Source organism: Ostrinia furnacalis, unplaced genomic scaffold (assembly GCF_004193835.3).
Source record: "Ostrinia furnacalis isolate ACB-3 unplaced genomic scaffold, ASM419383v2 OfSCF7437, whole genome shotgun sequence".
Taxonomy (NCBI): Eukaryota; Metazoa; Arthropoda; class Insecta; order Lepidoptera; family Crambidae; genus Ostrinia; species Ostrinia furnacalis.
Window position 1 is genome coordinate 472,002 of NW_021137676.1, and position 26,370 is coordinate 498,371.

A 26,370-nucleotide genomic window follows, 5' to 3' on the forward strand; every position below is an offset into this window, starting at 1 on the left:
GTTTTGCTACAAGTTTGCCTATAAAAATAAAATATTAAATGGTTAAAAAAGTATAGTCCAGAAAATTTAAAGCCTCGTTCACAAGCGGTAAATAAATTGCGTTAATGTGAGCTTTGTACCATAGTATAGACTCCAGAATAAATAAAGGGAAGGTCAATATCGTAGTCCTAAAATATACTACAACCACAGAATAATAATATTCTTCTACAACTTCTATTGGAAGTTGTTTTTAGGTCCCTATAAATTGGTAAGTAGATATTCGCAAAGTCGGTAAGTAATAGCCAAGAGTTTTCATGACTTTATTACCAAACAACCTGTGAAATTAAACAATCACTTTGGACTGTCATCGCGGGCCCATAAAAGTTTTATAGACAGGCTTAAAACATTTATAAGAGCGTTTAAATAAAATGAAGGGGCTTTCAACTTTCGTTACAATTTGGGAGACCACTGCAATTTAAATAAAGTTTGAAGGAATTTCCGTTAAGTCCCACATGACAAAACTATATAAGACAACTTAATCATATTTTAAAGTTTAAAGACTGTGATTTGAGAATTCGCCCAAGTTACTTCTCCCATAAATGACATGGATTTCAATAGACAGAAAAAGTTAGAAATGGTAAAAATGTCTCGGAAAGGATTCGTAGGAAATTGTTGAAAGTAGTGAAGTACTGAGAATGGCCCGGAGTGATTTGGGTTTCTTCTCAATATAGGGCATATAAATTTTCCCTTTGGATGTCACTGCCACTCTTTTCAGCAAAAAAAGTTCTTGAATTGCTTACAATTCAAAAAGATTTTCCGATTTTCTTTTTCACCATCTTTCAATACCTACTTGAAACAATAATTTTTAAATTTGTAATGTGGCACGAAAAATCTACTTCAAAAGGTACAGAGAGAAAGGTCTAGATTTTATCATTCTAATGATCCGAGTTCGAGCATATTGACAAAACTAAACACTCTACCAATATAAATCTTGTAATACGTTTGAAATCTAATAGAGTAGTTCGTTGTCGTGTGTTGACAGATTTGCGATTGATTAAACTTGACAGATCTGTTGGGAAATCGAGCTTCATCAATATTTCAACCAAAGGCAGTTCAATGCGTGTCCACTTCTCGACCTAAATTAAAATCTAGCGCGTTATTCATCTTTCGAAAAGATGGCCTTTCTTCTTTAAGTCATCGGTCCATCGAACAGATGATCCTACGATGTCGAGCTTACCACAGGTATGATCCTGGGCAGTTCCTGCGCCTTGCGCTTGTTCATCTGGTACTGCTTTTCCAGCACCTTGACGACCACGAACTCACCTAGAGTTGAGATCGTCTGTCCATCGAGCTGATGATCCTACGATGTCGAGCTTACCACAGGTATGATCCTGGGCAGTTCCTGCGCCTTGTGCTTGTTCATCTGGTACTGCTTTTCCAGTACCTTGACGACCACGAACTCACCTAGAGTTGAGATCGTCTGTCCATCGAGCTGATGATCCTACGATGTCGAGCTTACCACAGATATGATCCTGGGCAGCTCCTGCGCCTTGCTCTTGTTCATCTGGTATTGCTTGTCCAGCACCTTGACGACCACGAACTCACCTAGAGTTGAGATCGTCTGTCAATCGAGCTGATGATCCTACGATGTCGAGCTTACCACAGGTATAATCCTGGGCAGTTCCTGTGCCTTGCTCTTGTTCATCTGGTACTGTTTGTCCAGCACCTTGACGACCACGAATTCTCCGAGAGCCGCGAACACAAACATCATGCAGCCTGCCATCCATAGGTCTAGAGCCTGAAAATTACAATAAAATTTTCATGAAAATGGTCTGAATAATTTAAAATGGTATTTTAAATTAGTTTTGTTTTTAGTATCAATTTAATTTGTTGTAATACATTGCAAATTATTGCTCTTTAGAGTGGTAAAATCACTTGATTAATTTATTCGTGCTATCATTTCGTAATTTGGAGGACTTGTTGAGCTGAAAATTTAGACAAATCATACGACTAAAAGGTCGTTGAGTTGTGGCTGTTACAACGCTTATAACAGAATGTAGAGACCATGTATTGTAGAGTAACAAAAATTATTAATCAACTTACTTTCACATAAGCAACGGGAGGAATATCAGCTCTCAGTCCCGTGAACATGGTGACCAGGGTCAACATGCAGGTGACGAGCAGCGTGACCCTCCCGGGAATCGCGTCCAGGTCCAGCCAGAAGCTGAACCAGGACAGCATCACCACCAGGGAGGATGGAGCGAAGGTCTGGATGAGGTGGTGACCGATCTGACGCTCGAACCGAAAGTACACTACTAGTCTAGAGTAGTTTCCTGGAAAATTGATCGTTTATTTAAATTTTTTGGAGTAACATTACGAATTTTGTAAACATTGAACATTTGTTTTTAATTTAGCATGTTACAGACAATTTTCTCAGAAACTAATTGTACAAGGAGTTTGTTAATCCAAAATAAGACGTATAAATGTGAGATAATTTATTTTGTCTTTTTAAAATAAATTGAGTGTTGTATCAAATCAAAAAGCTCTTTGATAATGAACTAACGTAGGTACTTAATGTACTCTTTGACACTCTTAACTATATCTCACTCAAAAGTCAAATACAAACGTACTAAGCTAAAGCTAGGGCGTCTGGAAGACAATATTAACACATAGTTTGAAGGTTGGATTATAAATGATGTAACACATTTCACTTAGTGGTTCTAAACTGTAATAAACGACACTAAAGCTGAGTAGGGCAAACTTTATTGACTCTAAACTTTATCTCGAAGATGCTACAACTGTAAATAATTACGTAAAATAATACGGTGAATAAGTATTAAGTTTTCTGTTGGTTTTCAACAACATTAGCATATAATTTTTGCGTTATGAAAAATTTGAGATTTGCTACATATTATTCACACTAAAAAGTATTTTTATTTTCGTCAAAAAGATGTGTTATTTTAATGAATATCGCTCAAAGCCTGACATGCGAGAGTAGACCAATTTTACACAATACTCTGCAACCAATTTGAGTACGGTTTCCAACTTTATTTCGTGCAGAAGGGCTAACAAAGGAATTTGTAATTCGAATGCCCGTGTTAACGTGACCTTGCCACTTTGACTGCGAATGACCTTTGGCATTTACTGTATTGACACAAAAGTTCTAACACAATCACGTTTATTTTGATTTACAAGTTACCTATTAACAACGATATTTTTTATTAATGCTTTATAAGGTTGGTAACCTTATTAATATCGATTTCGTATAGCTCAAGAATAAAATGAAAGCGACGTTTGTGTCCAATATAGACTTTTTGTTTTATTTGTACTTTTTATATGACAATTTTGTGGGTTTGTCCTTTTGAACCTGCAAACTCCCTGTCGTTTGATTTAAAAAATAGGTAAAACTTCTTTTGTAAGGTCTGAAGTAGGGCTTTTACTTAATAATACGATCCAAGTAATACTAAACATGTTAAGTGTAAGGTAATTTAAAATTATCCCTTATCCCGGGCTTTCTGGTGTAAGTAACGTAGAAGTTTCTTACATAATTTAATTTACTTAGAAAGTACAGTCAAGCTCAACAAAGTGGAATCTTTGTACACGTAATAGGTGCTATTTTGCTACAAACTTTAGTCTCATGGCGACTGTAGGCGAAATGTCTCTGAAGTTGTTTAAACTAAACTTTAACAATTTCTGAGAATGTGTAGGTTACTCAACCAAATAAGAGATACCTAGTTAACCTCAACTTCCGAACTTTGTCCTTTGTAAATGTTATATCATAACAAGTGATACCACTGTGGGTAGTAAGATACTCACATTTCTAGAATTACGTTTAAATTAATTTATTGTGTGAGAAACAGTGTTTTCGAGGCAAATTTCATAAAGCGTTGTACAAGTATGAAGAGACGATGTTATTGTCTTAGTAATTTTGTAGGGAACAATTCACGGGGCAAGAAAGTTTTCAATTCCATAAATTTGTTTTGTATTTAATGTGTGACGAGGTTTCCCTGGCCAGAGGAGGCTACCAGTCAGGCTACTGGTATCACAATGTTTTTTTGTCGCGGAGGAAATGCTTTGCGCACCGTCACCACTGCCGGGAGACAGGGTGGTGTGTGGGACTCCCGGCGCTCTGAAAAGGGCGCTGCTCCGTTCTGAAAAGGACGGGGTATACCCACTAAAACCTCCGCGGCGTTCCATCATCGCCCAAGTGGGGGTGTCGCGAGTATATACGGCTGTAGCCTTAGACTTCCGCGACATACCGAAATAAGCCATAGATAGCCTTATTGACAATTGTCAATAAGGACTAATTACCGTCTTTGTCGATCATGTATCCATTAGTCTCCTCAAGTCTGAGCGGTTCGCCGATGTGGTATTGCAACAGCTTGAGTTCTGGGTTTATCGTCACCCCCGCCTCGCTCCACCGAAACCTCACCTTCTGATTGCTGTACGAAACTGAAACAAAAAAGTTATTATTCTATGAAAGTTTGCGACCTTATTTGACCGGCCACCGTGCACTGGCCGCCGAGAATAATATTTTAGATTTTTAATATATTTTTTTTAAATTCGAATAAGTCGAAATACCTATAATGGAACGTTTCGATAAAACGAAGTTCTTTTTTCCAATATTTGAAATCACAGATAAGCTAAATATAAATCAAGTTAATTCACACACAAACATTATTGGAATTTACATATTATTATATGGAAATATTATTTTCTGATGCTTTAAATAAGACGAACTAGTCTCATAAAAAACAAATGGTAACTGAACAATGAACATTTTTTATATTTTCTATTGGTCTTGGTTTTGAAAGGGAACACTTACAAATGCTTAGCATAAATAAATATGTAATTGGACAAAATCTTCACATATGTCTTATGTTTATCCAACCCTACAAAATAGTCTGTCTTTGTACCTGATCTTCAATGGAATCTGGCAAATCAAAGGACCGAAAAGTCCATTCAACTTTAGGAATAACTACAAAGAATAATCTTAAATTAGTTCAGCATGAAAGACTAATAAGCACAAAGTGAAGTGACACAGCCAAAACGATTATCGTTACTGATGTTTAAGATTTCTGAAAACCGATATAATAAAGTGAGTTGAGTGAAATATCGAATATACTTCTCTATGATCTGCCCACACATTGATTAATATAAGTTTCCTATAAGTTTCCGGGAAAAGTCCCGAATGACTATAAGTATTTCCAAATCCGGCTCCGATTATTGAAAAGTTGGCCCAATACCTGTTCACTTTACTTCGTCTTTGATTCTAATATTGCCTCAAAATCAATATCCTCGCGCGATATTGGGGATTTGACAATGGCTGAACGGAATTTTTTTGTTTAAATAGGATTCATATAAAAATTTTGAATAGTAAAAATATATACAATTTGACTAACAGTTTTTCATCATTATGATCGATCTATTTTGCGTCAGTCTACTATGGAACTTGGGTAGTCCTATGCAAAGTCAAATATTGGAGTATTGGCTCATTTATACTCTAATATTATAATAATTAACTTTTAAAAAAAATAAAACCGACTTCAAATGCGTGAACACAAAAAAATACTAAAAATTAAAAATATTGCGTATAAAAAAGTTCATCCCCAATTTTCCACCCTTGGGGGTGAAATATTTTCTTCAAATTCGCATGAAACCACCCTTTTGATAATACCTATTCAACAAAAAAATAATCGTTCAAATTGATTTATAATCGGCGGAGATATTGCGTATAAAAAAGTTCATCCCCAATTTTCCACCCTTGGGGGTTGTTTTTTCTATTATTAAATTTAAATGGGACCACCCTTGAGGTATTACCTATACGCCGAAAAAAGATTTGTTCAAATCGGTTCATAATTGGCGGAGTTATCGCGTAACAAACATAGAAAAAAAAAAAAACATACGGGTCGAATTGAGAACCTCCTCCTTTTTTGAAGTCGGTTGAAAAGGTAAAGTTTGTGTGTTTGTATATTTGTTAAACTGTAAGGGGTAATCTCAAGATCTGAACCGATTTTAAACATTCTTTCACCAATAGAAAGCCACATTATTGCTGAGTGTCTTAGGTTATTTAAAAAACCGAAAAATTCCACGCGGGTGAAGCCGCGGGCGGAAAGCTAGTATACAATACGCCTAAACTTACAGCTTTCAATGTAGATCGGACACGACTGTATGTCCATGGGGTAGAGTTGGAACTCCATCTGGCAGGCTATGATGGCGTGCATCCTCGCCGCATACCGAACTGTCTGGTTTCTGTATAGCGTAACCGATGAGAACTTGTGTGTCAACTCTGCAATTTCTGTGGGCAAACAAAATTACTTTTATTAAAGACTGGCTTGTGCCTGCGTCTTCGTAAATGTAGATTTCAATAAAAAATATGTGCTATCAATGCAATAGTCACTGGCAATTTTCTACAAATCGATGTTTTGGAAAAAACAGCGATTAATATTTGTTATAAACGTTAAATATTTCCATACAGGTATCAAACCGAAATTTATTTATTCTGTGCCGAAATGTACGATAATTATACCTAAGTAACTATTTGGTAGGAATGTTATAATCTAAATAGGTAGGTACCTATTACATTTCTAAATGAATGAGAAAATTATATTAAAAAGGTAGTCTAATTTTAATCAAGTTTGAAAAGTGACTGAATTTGCGTAGGTAGACTTCAATTTATTCGTGTGCAAAGGTTGTTTTCGTTTAATTAATTGAACTAATGAGTGAATTCGTTTCAGTCTGCAGCTTCAGCCATTGGGATTTACTAAGTTTTAATTAAGTATAACAACACTACAGACAGCTTCTGATTTTAATCCGACTTCTAAAAATACCAACCTACGCAAAGGAAATGTTTTTGGTAGGAATGTGATAATCTATATGTCACGGTAAAATTGTGGATTCCGTCAGATTATAATGTGACATAGTTCGATTGTAATCTAACATAGGTACTCTTAGTTTACAATCTCACGCGATAATATATTATAAACTGACGTAGTTCACGATTTCCATACATAATGTAGTTAATAACTACATTAAAAAAAATTTTTCATAAAAAAACTAGAATGGAATCGAATGGAAAAGAGAATAATTTATCAAAAGAACCATTTGGGCGTAAAAAACAATTGAACTCGATGCTTTTAAATTGTGTGTGATTTTTTATTTGATTTCACATTGAGTTATAAATTTTTTTTACCAGCACATAGATCACATGTTACAATGTTATCTGTATTTTCGCGTATCGTAAACTGGATTTTAGAATTAATAGAGCAATAGATTTTCTGATCAAATAAATGTACACTGAGCCCTTGGAAATTCAATTAGATATACACTGAAGAGAACTGCAAACATTAGCATTGAATAAATATAGCCTAATCCTTAAATATTATAAACCCAAAAGTATTTTTATCTTATTGATTTTAGAAATTAATACAATAGATCTCTGAAGTGATAAAATTACGTGTATTAATATTATTTTTAGGAAACGAAGCGATTGGCTGTACACTGGTGGCCGGATAAAGAGTTTTTAATGGAAATGTCCCTCAAATGCAGACGTGAATGTTGTTTAAAACTTGCGAACTCTACTAATTTTCTATTTTACACACCAACCGAGACACTTTCAAACCTCTTTCAGTAAAGTTCGTTTATTTATAGTTTCAATAAGTGTTCTACAATAGCCCAAAAGTTTAGGTAAGTACCGCCTTCCATCTCCCCCGACCGCTGAATATTCGTGGTAAACCACTCTTTACATAAATATTTACGAGAAGTTTACCCTTCCAGCTAGCGAGAATTCTAGTAATAATGCAAACAGTAGTAAAGAAAAAGTTGATATTTTTGATTTTGTAGATTCTATTGACTGCAGTGGATTCCTCAATGAAACCTTGGAACTCATTTTTTACCAATAATGTAATTTGAGATACCTTCTCAGCAACTAATCTAAAAGGTTATCTGATTAAAAGAAGCTTCCATTCTTTCAGCCTTCTTTTAACAAGCTTTTTACTTAACTAAACGGCGTAAGAAGGCATATAATCAGATGTCTCCAACGACATTGAAAAGTATATTAATTAAATCATGGGTCTTTGAGTAATTTAAGTGCACATCGCCTTTGGAAAACCTTTCAAAGATATTACTCTAATTGGACTTGTCGGACTCGAGTTTCAATACTTTCAAATCTTTCAATAATCAAAACCTGTAATGAATAAAGCGTAGAAGTACCCCTCAGTTTCAATAATCCTTTGACCTTGTTTTGACATTATTCGTCTAGAATTACTTCATTTTTGCCTGCCTGAATTTCTTAGTTATTTATTTTTATATGATATTTTACTAATATTTTATTTTTGTTTGGAATGCTAATCTACTTTTTGTATGTAACATTGATCATTCTGTGGGCCACAGTTAAATTACTATAGGTTATCTCCATCTACCTACTCTAAATCTTTTTGACCAGTCGAAACTATTATCGAATTCCTAATGCTTTTTACAATATTCTATAACTTTTCTGTTTCTCTTAAGTTTTGAACTAGCCTTTTAGTGAGAAGAGGTGCCCAAAAGACCTGAAATTCACTTAAGCATTTTAGCTCTTTTGTTTATTGAACTTTTAGGGAATCTGTACTATCTTCAGAGTGAGAATTTAAATTATTCCTGAAGTCTTTAAAAAATTAAAGTTGTTTTAAATTAGAGATGAAACGGATATCCGGTAACTATCCGGTAGGCCGGATATCCGGCCTAAATTTACTATCCGGCCGGATACCGGATAGTAACTCACTATCCGGCCGGATACCGGATATTAAAAAACTACGACAATTTTCTATTAATAAAATGAAATACATTAAACTTTGAGGTAAATATCAATAAAATGGCTTATAATAATGACGGTTTTTGTTTAAAGTCCAAAAAGTTACAAAAGCCATATTAAGGTCTTTCAAAAAATTAATTTCTCTTTCTGGGCTATTCACTCTAATGACGAATACATAAACAGTAAATATCTGTTAGTGTCGAAATATTGCCAAATAAAAAAGGCGATCTTTTTTTCACTGATGGTTTGATGACATGATGCATGCAGTTCAGTCAGATTACGCAACAAGTAAACTAATTTAATTTTCGCTATTCAATCACGCACGATAGCAACCGAAATCGCCCGTTGATCTGCCCCCTAGACAAGTGGCAAAATCTGACATTCTATTCGGACGGATTCGATTTTCGAAAAGTGTGACTAGTCTAGCCTACTAATACCCACTGATCGCCTTCGAAGCACTTGTGCGGCGCTAAACTCGTCACGACATGCAACGAGACTATGGGCCAACTATCCGGCCGCCGGATATCCGGCTATCCGGCCTAGCAGCTGGCCGGATATCCGGTATCCGGTATCCGGCCAAACAACTATCCGTTTCATCTCTATTTTAAATTCAACCGCTTCAATTTCAGAAAAATGTACTCTTTTTACCAATTGACATTGCAATAAGAACCACTCGCATTAAGCATTTTCTGCTCAGTGAACTCATTATGCGTGAAATAATTACATTTTTATATTTGCATATTGTGTTCATGTGCATTTGAGCATGCTATAATCCTTCCACAGTATAGTTACGAATAGTAGTAAGTCTAGTTGAGATATTCTAAAGACCTCATACAAAGTTAAAAATATACCTTACTGACTTTGAGAAGTTGCTTTACAATTTTATGGTGATATTGTAACTTGTGATAGTATAAATATTGAATCATCTTATACAACTGTGAGAGCCAATAGTAAGACAAAACTACTCGTTATTTTTAACATCGATATTATTTTGCGACTGTTGTTCCATTATTATTTTTGTCAACCGATTATAATTTCATTTATCATAGGCCTATCACCTTTTTACGATGTTAAAATTAGCGAGAATGGTGCGCCGTGTTGGGCTATAGTTGTAAGGCGTGCGCGCAACTTTACAGTGCCTTATGCGCACTTTGTGGAAATACCTACTAAAATCTTAATAAATCATCTAGCACAATTTCTGCCCGAGAAAGTCATTTTATGCTTTGACTAACTTTTAGGAGTTTACTTGAACCGCGTCGATTTAAAAACCTCAAGCAGAAATCACGCTTATAGTTGCCAGAGGATTAGGAGGGTGTTCTACTGTTCCAACATGCACTGTGGTCCTATTTTCATAATTATGCCAATAAAAACAAATCGTGATAAGTTTGTGCAAGCAATTCCTGCACGTGATTTGTGCTAAATCAAAGAATTCCTACCAGAAAATTGATGCCGGTAGTACAATCCTCCATCTAAAAATCACAAATTATGGTTAAAATGGTCTCTGGACTTCCTAATTTGTTTTTTTTTAAACAAAACCTACTGATACGCTTATTCCACAAGCTTATTTTTTACTGGTCCATATTCTCAGTTCTGTATATCAATTTCATTCATAAGAAAAAGAAAAGTACTTTAAGAAAAGCCCTAAATCTCTTGACTCAAAATGTTTTACACATTAAACTCGTACTAATTTTCAGAAATAATAACAACATAAGTAATGGTATTTTATGGTGTAATTTAAAAGACATTAGATTTTCAGTAAAATCAAAGGTGTCGTTGTGCTTGTTGCAATATAAAGAAGAAATATGCGATTGCGCTGTGAATAAAATCAAACGTCTTTCAACGACACCTGAACTTTCAAATAAAATAATTTAGTAGATGACAATATTCAATAATATTACCTTTAATGCCATAAACTACCGGTCAACCTTCTGATAAATATTAATAAAAACAGTCTAGCAGACGTCACATACATTTCACAAGTGATTTGATAGTGCAATTTCTTTATCAGGTAGTTCTTTATTACTCTTCATTTTTTTTCATTGCCTGTCCTTTATTTGCAAAGCAGACTTGTCAAGTTAGCGCTATTTAGAACCAAGTGCATTAGAAAGAATTAATTGTAGTTAAGGCTTTATAGGGACTATCCCACCTCTTAGTCAAAAGTTTTAGTTACCCTAGCTGGTAGAGACTTAATTTCTACAATAATATTTAAGATCTGAAAGACAGATATGGTCGAAAACACTCGCAACAACTCATTTAATAGTCATAGCATGGCAATGCTTAGAATGGCATGGCATGGCAAAACAAAATGTTGCAATAAAGAAAATGAGGTAAAATGGTTTCGATTGGAATTATCCACTGACACACAAAATATGAAGTGAATTCGTACGTAAAACTACTGTTTTAAAATAAATATTTTAACGGTACAATTCAACGCACTTTGACCAGTAAGCTAAATAGCAATTTGTTGGTTAGTAATAAAATAAACGCTGATGGAACAAACCTACCAGTTACTTTAGAGTTCAGGAAGTAAGGGTCAGGATGCCATAGGTTGTCGAAGAACTCCGGGGGCAGGGTCACATGGTCGTCCCCTTCCTCGAAGATATCCTCTGGCAGCTGGAGCCTGCTCTCCCTCCACGTTTGTCTGATAAACATGTCTACTCTGTGAAAAGGAAAACGGAGAATTTATTTATCTATGACTAAAATTTATGTAGAATTGACACCTACTGAAATGGGGTGTCGATTACATCAAATCGAATCCTACTTGATTTTTGTTTGGATAAGGTTAATATTTTTCCTAGATAAATAGATTTTCTAATAAATAAAACCTAATATCATTGATAACAAACTGTCAACAAAATTTTAAACTTTCGCGTTCCATTTCAATTATAAGCTCCTCCTTTTTTGAAGTCGGTTAAAAATAGTAACGGGTAGTAATAGTAATGACAATATGAGGGTAGTTGAAAATCTTCAAGCCCGCCCGAACGGACGACGCCGCGAGCCGCCAGTCTGCTTGTGACCACGGATGCAGCATCGCAGCCGAAACATCAAGCCGTGAGTAGGTACATAATGTAACTCATTAATAAACGTCGCGTTAAGACCCGTGTCTTACTATTTTAAACTGTCAACAAGTGTAGTAATCTATTTATTTTATTGCAAAATGACGAAACTAAAAAGTAACGTTGAGGATGTTTAGACTTTTCAGTTTCCGTTTAAGATGACGTTCGAAGTCCATTGGTTCAGCATAACTATCTAGAGCAGACAAGATTGAGGAAGAATAATAAACCGATAATTGTGACGAATAAACAATTAACCACAAGATTATATTCTGATAGAGGACATAAATTTAGATAGAGAACGATTTAGATAGCGAACTAAACGCCCACACGAAGCTTTTGTTGTTGTTGTTGCCTGCCCAAACCATTAACAGAATCCACTATTGAATGACTAAGTTGGGTATGTAATCGGTTAAAGGGCACGTAGACTCGTAGGTACGTAATTGGATAGGTATAGCAATTAAGTATAAAATTGGTTAGATTACAAAATTAACGAATAAAGACCATAAAACTAAAGGCAATCATAGTTGACCTAATCTGTAGCAGATGTTCTTCTTGTCGTGTCGATATTTCATGACTATTTTATTTGAGTAGGTACATTGAAATTAAACCAAATATTTGATGATGTCACAATTAATTCAATTATTGGTATTAAAACTTAAGACTGGATCTCAGTTTTAACAATAATATATATGATGCTTAATGCTTGATAGAGTTCTAACGATAATTATGAGAATTAACTTGTCGAACTCGTAAAGTTTTAATAAATGAAAATAATTTAAATCAAGATTTTTTTCAAATTTGCAGGTTGAGATTTGATTAAATATTGTGACAATTGAGTGTTAAGGAATATTGAAACCATCCAAATATTTAATCTCCTTATAAATTATAAGATTTGGAAAAGATAGATAAGTTTTAATTAGAAAACAACATAAAGATCTAATTAATAGAGATTGCTTTTCCAGAACCGTTGTAAGTCTCCAGTAGAATCTTTTAAACAAAAGGAATTTAGACAATGTCTGATCGATTGATAACTGGAATTCTTTGAGACAATGTTACAAAATCTTCAATAGCATTTTTCATCAACTTGATTGGTTTCATTGATCAATACATTCTAATACTATTTTGTGGTGACAATAATGGTAATTCTACAGTACAAACTTTAAGGCAACTAGCATTTAGACTACTTGTCATGAAATATATTTAGTAGTTGAAACTAACATTTATCGTCTCACTTAAGCCCTAATATATGTAGGTACTCGCGTAAATTGCCGTGGCTTAGGAGTTAAAAGATGAAAACAAAGTAGAACTAATCCCAAGTGGTTAGTTTGTCTGAGTTTCCAGACTTTGAAGACTATAGTTTATGTGAATTAAAGTCAAAAATGTTATACTTGAGATTTTTATAGTTGGGTTTTGAGGCGAGGTTTAAACGAGGTGTTTTGATTGATCGTATAAGAATAAGAATAAGAATAAGAATAAGAATACTTTATTCAGCATAGAAAAATAAAATAAAAATACAGTACATATAACATTAAACTACAAGCTATGCTGAAGAGGCGTCCGCTCAGCTATATTCGCGACATAACAAGCGCCATGTCGAGAAGCTGGTTTTCAGCGGGAACCAACACGATGAAGATTGCGGATTGCGCACCCTCTTGACCGGGACCATATTGAGGCTACCAGTCAAGAAGGCGCGCAACAGGGGGCGTTATGGACGGTGATCACAAAAAAGAGAGAGAGAAAAAAAAAAGAAAACAATATTAACACAAAACTAAACAGAATCAAAAACTAAATTAACTAAAAACTAATGTATTAAGAAATGCCACACCCGAGACACTAACAGGGGGACGCCACCGTCAATACCGAATCGCATGTTCCGCTATTCGCCACGTTAAAACTATTTACTTGAACGACGGTGGCGCCCCCCCGCCGTTCCGCCCATTTTACGACTGGTTTGCGATTACAAATTGCGCCTAGCAAATCAAGTTCCAGTTCAAGTTGTAATTAAAGTAAAAATATTATATTTTTACTTTAATTACAACAATAGACCGGGAAGGTTCACAGCTGTTCCAAAAGACAAAACAAAGTAATGAAGAGAGGTAAGCTTTTATAAATGGTTGAACCTATAGAAACAAACAACAAAATAAAATAACGGTAAAAACAATAAAATAACGATACAAGATACATGTCTGTAGCAGTTTGCAGCCGAGTGCGGAGCGAACGGAAGGAAAAAAAAAAAAAAAAAAGTCAATTGTCATTTTATTTTCCTTCCGCTCTCCGTTCACCCTCAACCATAATGTTAAATTTTACACGTTTTGCCACGTTAGAAAAGGTGGTGGTGATGTGGCGTAGTGGTAGTAGTCACCCCTACAACAAAGTTGGCCATGAATGCAGCAAGACCCTTGCATAGTTGCGTGTATCATCGAGCTCACATCTCGAGGGGCCGCTGCCACGACAATACAAGGCGGCATGCTGTGAGAGCAATACTGACGAGCACGATGTACATGACGCGCATAAACCCCTGGTGAGTGTTGGCAAAAAGTATAAGGGATATAACATTACTTAAGTGCTTTAAGTACTTATTGTTAATGTAGATGACTAATAACAAAAAAGGCATAAATAAACCTTTAAGATTTACATCTAACCTAGTATGAGTCTAACAGTACAATGGGGGCTAAACACGTGAGCAGCTAACGTCTATTTACTTACTTAAATGTATTTTATATTTTACATAGAATTATGTTTATAACATTGAAAAATCATTGAGTCAGGTATGAGTAGTAAGAAAGGAAGAGGATTTGTGTCAAATACATGGACTTGAAACGTTAAACGGCAACTTATTTATACAGATTAGTTTGGCAGTCACTTGCAAATTTTGAGAGTGCTGACCGGTTTGAACTGGCGTATAAAAAGACATCCCGGAGTCAATGATGATGTACTTCCCGGCATCGGCAATGATACCGAATTGTGAGTGACGCGGTATGCGCCGGCGCATGCTATGCTATCCATGTATAACATAAGTGGTAAGACAAACTGCTGCGATAATTCACAACGTGTTGTTAATTGTTATTTACAAATAATAACTACTAGTCCCGTTAATTCCTCGTGGTAAGCAATATGCTTGTGTTACGAGTGAGTTCACAACAATAGTCAAGAAATGGCGCGTTCCAACCCGCGTTCTTTAAATCTCGATTCAGCTGGTCCGAAACCGACACCGTTCGGCTGTTTCTAATGAAAGAATCTGAAAAGCAAATACATTTTCTATTTTAAGCGTACTATCCGACCGAATGCGCTAATTTCTTCCTCAATGTTGCTCATTTCTCATTTGGGAAGGAATTTGTGATTCCTTGAACCAAGAAACCACATGTTTACATAGAAGCTATTTTGGGCTTTTAAGTTTATAGCAACTCCTGTTAATACCATTGACATAAGCAAACATTACCTGGAATAAATACCTCCAATAATAGCTATAATTAGCAGATTACTCGAATTGGTTGGTATTGTAGGTACCCTCCGTAATTAGAAGGCTTTTACCAAAACCACTTTGATGTTATTTCTTTACTACGCAATGTTACTACTTCTTTGATTGAATTCAATACCTGTAGAGTAAGAACCACTAGACTTATTTTTAAGGTCCTTTAACAAATTTTATTCCAAAAGGTCCTGACACAATAATCTAACGTTCGACTAAACGATGGAATATGGAGCCAAGGATCTTACGTTCTTGGGCCGTTTGGCTTTTCGTCCAAAATACCTCAGTGACTAAAGACGAGAGTCTACAATCTATGTGTGTTACTAGTGACGATATACGGTTTGGAAACATGTTCTCTCACTATGGGCCTTCAAAATAAACTTAAAGTTGTTCAGCTGGTTATGGAGAGGGCTATGCTCGGTGTTTCTTTACGAGATCAAATCAGAAATGAGGAGATCCGTAAACGAACTATTTTTTTTATCCACAACGAGGAAGCTCTTGGCCTGTATCTCACCTGATGATAAGTGACGATCAGGCCGAAGGTGGAAGCGAGCTTCACCCGAAATCCTCAACCACGGAGGAACTGGCTATCTTACCTCTAACTGCCGGAACACAACAATGTTGTTAACAACAATATTGTCGCCTGCTTAAAATTATTAACAAGATGATTAAAGGTCGTGGGTTCAATTGCCACCTTAGCCAGTTCGATTTTTTCTAGTTACTTTAAAAATTAAAAAGATGATTCAAACACTTGCCTGAAGTCCATGTCTTCCACATTGATGGAGTTGACGTCCACCACGTAAATGCTGAACTCTACAATGACGGGTTGACCTTTCCGGGCGGGCGGCCGCATTTCTGAAAGCACAGTGAATTAATAATAACACCGTCTTCAGTTTTCTATATTGCTGAGCCAGAATACTGTTACTGATCAGTACAGAGCACGAATAAATGTCGTTCTTGTTATGGTATGAGAATCGTTTTTATATGAAAACCAGAATAGTTATTTATTTATTTTTATTTATTTATACTTCAATGCCAAAAATATTAACACTAGGCGAACTTAATGCCGTACGCACGCTGAACGCGGGTGTCGTAAGAGGCGACTTAGGGACTACACATCAAACAGAGAATGGGCAGCAGCGCTCTCTGAAAAACATCAATCTTTTAAACTGCGATCTCCAACCCGCCTGCCTAGCGTGGAGATTATGGCAAAACCCTCCACTATAATAATAGTGGAGGAGGCTCATAGTCCAGCAGTGGACTGTAAAGGGCTGTTGATGATGATGATGATGAACTTAATGCCATAAGGCATTCTCATTCAGTTTACCTTCGGGTTATGCAGAAAAATTAGTTATAGACGTTGAGGAATACGATTACGAGAACTATTCTTACTTGAGGTACTCGTGTTCCTTTGGGGTTCATATCCTGATGGGGGCAAATATTAGTGTGAGCAAGAGTAGGTATGGTTTAATGAAAAGGGTACATAGTGTGTACGATAACCCAAGCTATTTGTGTAGCTTGAGTTTAGATAGCACTTCACGTGTGTAATCTGATGTGCTATCAACCGTACCCTGAAAACGAATAATTTTCGTAGTCGTATATTATTCGCACCTATTCCTTACACACGGTTGCGTACGCTGTACTGTTTAGTATTTCACTAAAAGCAATGATCATAATATATTACCATAATGAAAACGATATTTATCATGCTCCGGGTACAGTACATTTCAGTGTCACTTTCATGACAATCGGGGAAGCAAAACGCTTTTATTAAAGTACAATTTGGAACATTCTCGAAACAACTTTCTTAGCGGGTTTCTCGTCGGTTGTTACATGATGCTACAATAAATTAAAGCGCCACAACCATGTACAATTAGAAAACAAGTAGGGACTTCAAGTAAGATAGAAATTTTTGTTTTGTACCTAATTGAAATTAATAAAATTATATAATAATTAGTAGATATTACAATATGGAATAAAAATATGAATAAAGCTAGATTTCTAAATACACTTGTATTTGATAAAGTCTAAACTACTACAGAAATGGTACAAATGTTACACAGTTGACAGGACATCATAAGAAAAAAAATCTCAATGGTTAAGACGAAATTCTTAATTTTAACGTTTATTTCAAGCTTATCATGGTTTAAAATCACTGACAAAATTTATTTATTTGGTAGGATGATGTACTGTTGACTGCAAATGTTGTGACTGTAGATAGTAACTTTATTTCGACTAGTGAACAAGCATTGTACGATGTTTCTACATTGGCATGAGAATCGGGAACTGATAATACTGACATAAAATACTTTTTGTTCAAATTGTATTCGTTACATCGGTCCTACTCATATCATAATGTGCTATCATTCCTTGAATATTACATTAGATCACAGCTCACTCAATTTAACGTTTAATGGCTTTTGATTAATCTTAATTAGATCTAAAACACACTACACGCTCAAGCCTCCAACCAAATATTTGAGATAATAGAGTGATACATCACCAACCTTTGACTTAAGTAAAATTAAGGTTTCAGGGAATTAAATGTTAATTAAGAGAACTTGTGTCTTAGAATTATTGGTTACGTGGGATCATAAACTTTGCTTTGGATATTTGTGTAAATTCGTCCATAATAAAATTATAAACTGAAGTAGAGTTTATAAACCCTTTGCTTTCTTTGTGTGACCGTCTGTGCGTGTTTATCGCATCAGATTCTATTCAGCCCTTAGCATGAAACATTATGAATGATTCGCTATGACTCAGGTGGAATTAAAGTAATCGGCCCCATCAAAACGTATTTCAGGAATCAAACACTAATAGCTCACTACAGCTTTCCTAGAATTGATATCGGGTTCATTACTGTAACCTGTATTTTAGTGCGTGAAGGTCAATTACGCTATTTCGTACGACGCTTGCGCGAGGTAATAATGTTTAGGTTTAATGTGTTTGGGGTATTGTTCTAGTATTTCAATTTATCAGCTACTATAATGTAAAATAAGCCTCCCGTCTGAATAGCGTGGGGAGCTAGTGTTTACTAAATCCTCTATTCGCCTTTGGTATATTAGAGGGTTGAAAAAGAAAAAAGGCACCCAACTTCTGGATGTAAAACACTCCATCAATGATCTCTCGCCCTTTTCATGTGGTCTCTGCCAGCTATGTTCTGGAGTTTGACAACGCAAGAATCACTTTGACACTGTTTTACTGCACTACTGATTGATTTAAACTCATACAATGGGTAATATCACTGTGACAACAGTTTTACGCAGCTAGTGATTTGATGGATGATGTACCTACTTACAATATTACTGTCGTATCGCAAGCGATCATGACAAACTTCGAGTTTAACATTAGACCTGAGATTTACTTCGTATTATGCGGATTAGTTCATCAGGCGGGTGACAATAAACGATGCGGAATTCTATATGAACTACACTGAACTGTCCATTGACAGGGGGTCGCCACCATCGTTCAACTGTATAGTTTCCAACGTGGCAATAATCGGAACGATATCGCGGTAGCGTCTCACTGTCAATGTCACGGGAGGGACGGTTCCGTGTAGTTCATCTATACATTGGGGTCCGGAATCTTGAAAATAAGGAACGGTTGGGTTCCAAGGCAATTTGTTATCGGGTTCGTAAAGATTCGTGCGGAAACCGGATGCATGTTGTCAAAGCCTTTGCCCAAAGCCGGATTTGGTAAACGAAGGAAAGATTTTCACGGTTGGTTAAACATTGAATATATTTGCAGAGATGTAAAGTGACTCAAGTCTTGATAGAATCGACGTTATTATTGTTAGTGAAATAAAAGTTAAAAGCATTAATATACTGGTGTTGCATTATATTCGACCATTGAGAATAATTTTGCATCTCTAGCTAAGCATGACATTCATCCAGTTAGAAATACAGATTTATGCAGTTACACGTGGCATGATAAGCGTGGCATTTGTTACTGAAAATATTTAAATAAACCTTCGATCAGACGGCGATTATTAAGCTCCATTTTTAACCGAATTCAAAGAAGGAGGATGTTCTCAGTTCAACTGTATTATTATTATAATAATTTTACGGTTTTACTAAATCGCTATTTCCATTTGATTTGAATGTTCCGACAATTTTTTTTTTAATATGATACAAAATAAACATCAATAAATAACACAATATTTAACTGTCTAAACAAGTGCCTCTGACATAAAACCGTTTTGGGACACGACCTCTTCTGTGACAAGTTTGGCCTGTACCAAAATCCTCCTTGGTAACAAGTTCAGACAAACGACAATGAATAATTCGAACACGGGATTGCTTCGCAACAATAGGCTAGATAACAAAATTTCAATTATTTGTCTGTCAGACAGATAATTACAAAATATTAGACTCATATTTTTAATTTTCTTTCATAATTAAATAATAACAGTGCTACATCGAGTTGAAATGGCGCGATACGTGACGCTTGAGTAGAATTTTTACTCAAAAGTGCACGCGACATTTCAACTCAGTATAACACTGTAATTATTCGATTATGGAAAAAAATAAAAAATATGAGTCTAATATTTTCTAATTATCTGTCTGACGGACTAAATAGAATTTCGATTTCATTACCCAGTCATCATCCCTATTGTCACGTTTTTAGAATCCTTTATTACCGTTTCTTTAGCCGATAAAATCTCGTTTACGAGAAAGAAATCGCCGTTTGAACGTAGCTTTCAGTGCATTTTTGCATTTTTTGTGCATGCTATAAAACCAACACTGGCAGATTAAAGTTAATGCATGATAATACCTGATTTACCTTTTACATAGCTCTCTGGCAGAACCACCCTGGGCTTTAGGGTAAGATTCCTCTTCGAGACGACGTCATTGCACAACCTGAAAGTAAAAAAGTTCTGGAATTAACATACATAGTACTTTTTAAATCATCTGTCCCTGTAGATAACGTAACATGTTTTAAAGTCTAGACAGGCTAACTTTAGGGACATCCATTCATCACGAAATCAAATCTGTCATAAATGTTACTAGTTACGGTTTCTGAACAAAAATTTGAAATGTTTCTGGAAAACATTTTAATTCGGAGTAAATGTAAGAAATTTTCTATGGGATAATAGATTAGAAATATTTACTTGTAGATGGAGATATTTTTACATTCACTTAGGTAAGTATACTTTTATAAAGTTTTCAAAGATTAACGCAGATGAAATTAATATTGCTTCTGCTTACATAATTGTTAAAAATTAAGTATATTATGTATCCGTTCATAAAGTATTCTTTCCATGTCGTAGCTACCGTCGTTTACCCTTCAATACCGTTCTGTTAGTATCCATCACCTGGTTCCTAAATGATCAATATTCATTGCTATGTTCCTTGATTAGATCCTCATGTCACAATTGAAATATGGACCAATGAGTAAGAACATTTGTACGTAATGTGAGCAAATCACATTAACTTTGGTTAGTGACGCCCACATGGACTTGTGACTAGTTACATTGTTTAGAGTAGGTATTATTATAATCTAGTTATACCTTTGTTTTAGTACTGATCTTCTAACCACAATAAATTGATCTGTCTACTACTAGTTTTTAACTAGGTACTAACTATTAACAATTTCCAGGGTTGCAAAAAACACCCTTCTGTTCTGTTAGTCTCTTCAACTGTCTCAGATATTTTTGTCACAAACTATTCAATTAACAGAGATGTAGTTTTGCCCAAAACTTCTGAACAACTTAATTGATAAGCTTTAATTCACAACTGCAAGTAATTCACTATAACTGATATACATACATTTTTGTTTCCAAATTGTGACTTACTGTATAAGTTCAGCTAGTGTCAATTATGCGTACCTATAGTTGACCTTCCTACCTACACAGGCTGTAGGTATGTTCAAATCGAACAAATTTGAACATTCATTTATCAGTCTCCACTGTCCATCCATGGTCCACAACTTCATATTAACAGACGCCCACACTTGAAACAATAGCCACGTGTCTCTGTCATGCATTTATTAAGTCACCATCTTTTCTCTACGATGCTCACATCTATTGTTTGTCCTCTTCAAACACATTTGCACAAATATATTTCAGTCCCGGCTATTTTATATTTATGATGAGTTAGGAACAAAGTTTGTAGTCTAAAAGTAAATTGAAATGAACAAAGTGCACAAAGTGAATGGGACTAATTCACTCTCCTACGCATACTCTACAATCAAATACGAGTACCCAAACTAGATTACAATTATTGAAGAAACAGAATAACTTTATCTAACATCTCTGTAGTCCTGTTAGAGCTTAAGCAAAAAATCCTAAGTTAAGTACCACATAATTTGTGGCAATCGATCAATACAAGTGAAAAATGTAGTGGTAGTCCGATTGTACCGCTGCCACAGTTAACGCATGCTTTTGATGTGAACACGTGACCCAAAGGCATTTTATAACTTATGAATTGCTTTTAAAATAGAGCTTATTTTAAAATATCTAGCTGCTATAACATTAATACTACCATTTCGTAAACTAATTTCACTTTTCCGCAGAAAATAAAAACCTACTACATTCCCACAAACGCTGTAAATTTTTTAACAACAGACAGTAAAGTAAAAAAGCTATGTTCTATACAGACTGAATGCGGCTTGTCATTAAACAAAGGAATATGAATTCTCCACGCAAGCTGTAAGAGCTGTTATAGCTTTGCCGGTTAGCTTAGTTGTTTTTGAGCTATGACGTCAATGAAAATTGTTATTATTCCAACATAGCGTGTATTTAAATTTAGCACCAGTTTTAACCATTGGCGTGCTTGTAACCTATTTGCAGGAGGCTAAAACCGAAAGTCAGTCTAGGAATAAAGTTGGCAAAACATCGTCCTTAGGCTCTGCTAAAATGGAAATGAGCTGGAAATTAGAGTGTAGCGTAATTTGCTGTAGTTGAATGACCTCCTCTATCCGTTTGACGTCAGATGTCCTTTGTAAAAAGGGAACAATAAGCACTTATCTAATATGTTATTAGCCATCTATTGGCTGATCTCAGAACAAATAAAGCACATAATATTCAGCAGGGAATGGCTTTTATTGATCGATTTCTAGACACCATAACATTTATAAGGGGCAATTTCGAAATAGAGTTAAAACTGTCACGAATTGTACTCAGTCTAAGCCTTGGTTTCCACCAAACAGGAGCGGAATGGAGCAGAGAGTGTTTTGAATAAGGCCCGGTTTCCACTAGTGCAGTGTAGAGCGGAGAAGAGTTTTGAATAACAATAAATTTGGAAAAACCAAACCGGTCCGCTTTGTTAGAAATCGGGGAGAAACACTAAGGTGGGCTGTTGTCGTTAATTTTGTGGGTAGGTAAGCCGCGAGCTATTTTTGTCATGCACATTTCGCCATGTGAAATTAAACTAGGCACTACCATATTGTGTTGTGACCTTCAGGTTCAAGAACTAATGTCTGACTTAAAAATAGTACATCACTTTCATTGCATGTTGATAGGCTCCAGTTGCTTTTGACGCCCAAATTACAACTATGCCCAAGGTAGCGTTTGGCCCAATAATAATTAAAAACATGCCATGAAATGGCACTGCGAGCTATGCATATTAAGTGCACGCCACGATCGAAATAAAACATAAACATCACATCAATTTTACGTTTGCTTTGATGGATAAAAAATATCCCTTTCAAATTGCAAACTCAATTCAATCCAAAATACTGTGACGTATTCCTTATACGAGTACGTTCACGAGTTCCCAGGGATGCATTCGGTGGACCGAATCACAGATTACTTTGGGAGAGTGCACCCGCTGCATTGCCTGAGTAACAGCATATTAGATTTGTACCAGGATTTTAAGGGAAAACAATTTTGAGAATTGCTTTGGGACTACCGATTTTGTCTTGTGGATCGGTTACCGTTCTATTCAAATGATTAGAAGATATTTTTGGTGCAGTTTTCTGATAATTTTAGACTCTTTAATAATAAATATACTGATTTTTGCAAAATCCCGCCTTAGCACTTACCTACGTTCTAAAATGAACCCCCATGCAAAATTTGAGACTCCTAGCACAAATTCTGAGATTTCGTGATGAGTGAGTCAGTCCTTTCGCTGTTATAAGTATATAGCTCATGTTATTATACCTCTTAAAATGTTATTTTGGTCTAACGTAACAATAATGTTTGAACACGGGGTTTTGATGTAATGAACGGGTGATTATGGTTCCTTTGAATAGGGCTTTACACAAAGGAACATCTCAATTAAAATCTCACGAGATCAAAATGGAAATTAATTAGTTTGCGAAAGTAAACTGATCCGGTAAAACACATGCCTACTTTAACTTTAGAAGTTTAGCATTGGTGTCAGCAGCGGTTTGCCGATTCAAGGATATAGCAATTTGATAAAAATAATGTCTACATACCTGCTTGGTGTCTTAAAAAACACGACACAAAAGACACTGTATAAATAAATATTTTAATCATACAACTTTATCTACGTGACAGTAAGCGACGTCTCTGGGAGAAGTCTTTTTTAAATAAATCCCAAATGAAAAAACTTTTACAGGTAAAACTTATTTGCCTTCATGAATGTAAAGAAAGAACAAAATTTTGTAGTACAATTATTGTAATATACAAAATTCTGGGACTTCTTTATTTCCTCGGGGATTTATAATACGTATTAGCCTAGTCTAAACTTAATTTCGGTTACTTGTTTGGAGTTATAGCATTAGTAAGTTAAGTCAGGGAAATACTGAGGTGGCAGTCATACAGTGCGATGCCGCGATGTTTGTGTATGAAATAATATTAAAGTTTAAAATTAATAAATGTTGATAGCTTTCCTAGATTTATTTAAGAGACTATAAATGGTAAATCGTCTTTAATTTTGCTAACAGGGACAATCTATAAGAGATACCCAAAAAATACGAAAACGCAGTCAGTCAGGGAAGTTTTGAAATTTTTCATCATCATCAACTTAAAACCACAGGACGTCCACAGTAGCCCCCCTAGACAAAACGCACTTTTTGATCGAATCGAATATCGAATCCGTCAAAACTCCATACAAAAAAGGGGCTTTTCGACCATTTTTCGACTGGTTTGCGATTATAATTTGCACTTTGTCTAGACCCACTGGACATAGGCCTTTTCTAATGGTTTTCAGATTGACAGGTTGCAATTTTTATAGCTTTATAATAAAACAGGACACTTTCTTTATTTCAGTTGCCAATACAAGTTGCGTAATAAAACGCATCGTGTCGGTATACCCTAAGTATTTCAGGCCAAGGCGACGTCATCGATTGGACAAAAAGCGAGGACTAAGTACAGTCACAGCGAAATATCTGCCTCAATTTGTATTTGCAAACATTAAAAAGAAATTTGAACTTTTTTCTATTTCAAATATAGACAGTTTGTAGTCATCTCAAAACTGGGTAAATTAATGTCTTTCACACTTTAAACTTTTTGTAAAATTCCTAAAAGTTATTTATTGTAACTAATATTTATCAGACTCCAAACTTTTTTTGATAAAACCATCTCTCGCCACGCCTACGGACGGTCTAGTTCAGCGGTTCCCAAACTTATTTTGTCTACTGCCCACTTTGAGAATAAATTATATTTTAGCGCCCCCATTTTTGTAGTCAAGAGTCGAGTGCTCAGTTGGTGTCTAAGAGTCCTCCTAGTAGATGAAATTATAAATCCGGGGTTAAAAATTTTTTTTCCGGGGTCTCTTACCGCCCCCCTTTAAGCCTGCAGCGCCCACAAGGTGGCGTTATCGCCCACTTTGGGAAAGACTGGTCTAGTTCAAAAGTAACTTGTAGTGACAGTATCAAATAAATAAATGGTCTTCTATTTCTTCGGATAGACAATGTAGATACCTAATTCGATTTATAGCTTTCGGTCCCGAGTAACATACAAAACTTTGTGACACTTTTTGAAATGTTACGTCATTGTCTCAAGGCATCGATCAAACAACTTTATGCTCAGGGTCTCGAAGTAGACCAGAGGCTTTTTCTATTTTCTCTTTCGGCTATTTTCGAAGTGACACAAAATAAAAGTTTAATAGTGTCCTAACATCGTGACAAAAATTTAGGTTACTATGGCAACTATAACTGGTCCTAAAATAAAGACATTAGTTGTGGCAAGGACTCGTAATTCACAAAGTTTTGTAATTATATTTTTGTTGGAGGCACTTCCTCGCCTACCAATAAGCAAAATGTTTTGCGGAAAGCTTTGTGATTCACTTTCTACCATATCAGGAAAAATAACTATAATATTGATGCAGGTTTAATATGCTGCCTCGAAGCGATATCATAAGACCTCCTAAATTGTGCCGTCTCTTTTGTGCAAATCTTTATTTTCTTATTTGTGTGATGAAAAATAAATAAATTACTATCTATTCTTGGCCATTTTTACATTGCGCCATCTAGTCTCAAATTATGCCAAGATTGTTTATACTAGACAACGGATATAAACTTACTTAAAACATACTTTTTTTGGAAATAAATACAAACAGATAAATGTTCATGCACACAAATACTACGCGGGAATCGAACGCGCGACGTCTGGCATATTAGTGCGGTACGCAAAACATTAGGCCATGGCGGTCGTCTATAACATGAAAAGTAGAAACGTTTTGCTATAAAAATAGCTTTTGTGTTCAACTGTATACCTAGTAAGGTACCTACCTACAGAAGTATTGATTTATAGAAATAGCAAGTTAATTGCTGAGCAATTTATTTCTAATTTTAACTTAATTGATTGTTTCAGAGTAAAACGACGAAGTAGAAATTATTGTACAAATTTATTTCTGTTCATGTGAAAAATATTTCTTATTTAATACTAATTTAGAATTATGTAACCAACGTTTGATCGATTCTGAATAAAGGAATCTGTTAATTAATTAGTAAGGGTCTATTATCCTTTGAGCTAATCTAAATATAAAACTTGTGTTACGAATGGGTTCACCTTGTCTATTTTATATCACCACCTTAACGGGATCAGTCCTCAGCTGGCGATGTAGTCTACAATGTACAAAGATTGGCAGACTAACGCCCGTATTCACAAACATTACTATGAGGCCTCACAGTGCGCGTAGACGCACAGGGTGACACACGAACCAGTC

The 26,370-nt window shown here is 35.4% G+C and overlaps 1 protein-coding gene across 1 annotated transcript in view; it reads right to left on the bottom strand.

Moving 5' to 3' along the window:
• The window catches only part of alka (glycine receptor subunit alpha alkaliphile), a 49,424-nt gene that overhangs the window by 16,168 nt on the left and 6,886 nt on the right, over positions 1–26,370 (bottom strand). The window contains exons 2-8 of the mRNA XM_028320650.1: positions 20,078–20,154; positions 16,051–16,150; positions 11,275–11,429; positions 6,122–6,277; positions 4,291–4,431; positions 2,083–2,312; positions 1,640–1,777 (exon numbers count right to left, since the gene is read on the bottom strand). Coding sequence (XP_028176451.1) covers positions 1,640–1,777; positions 2,083–2,312; positions 4,291–4,431; positions 6,122–6,277; positions 11,275–11,429; positions 16,051–16,150; positions 20,078–20,154 — 997 coding nt within the window. The remainder of the gene's footprint in view (positions 1–1,639; positions 1,778–2,082; positions 2,313–4,290; positions 4,432–6,121; positions 6,278–11,274; positions 11,430–16,050; positions 16,151–20,077; positions 20,155–26,370) is intronic.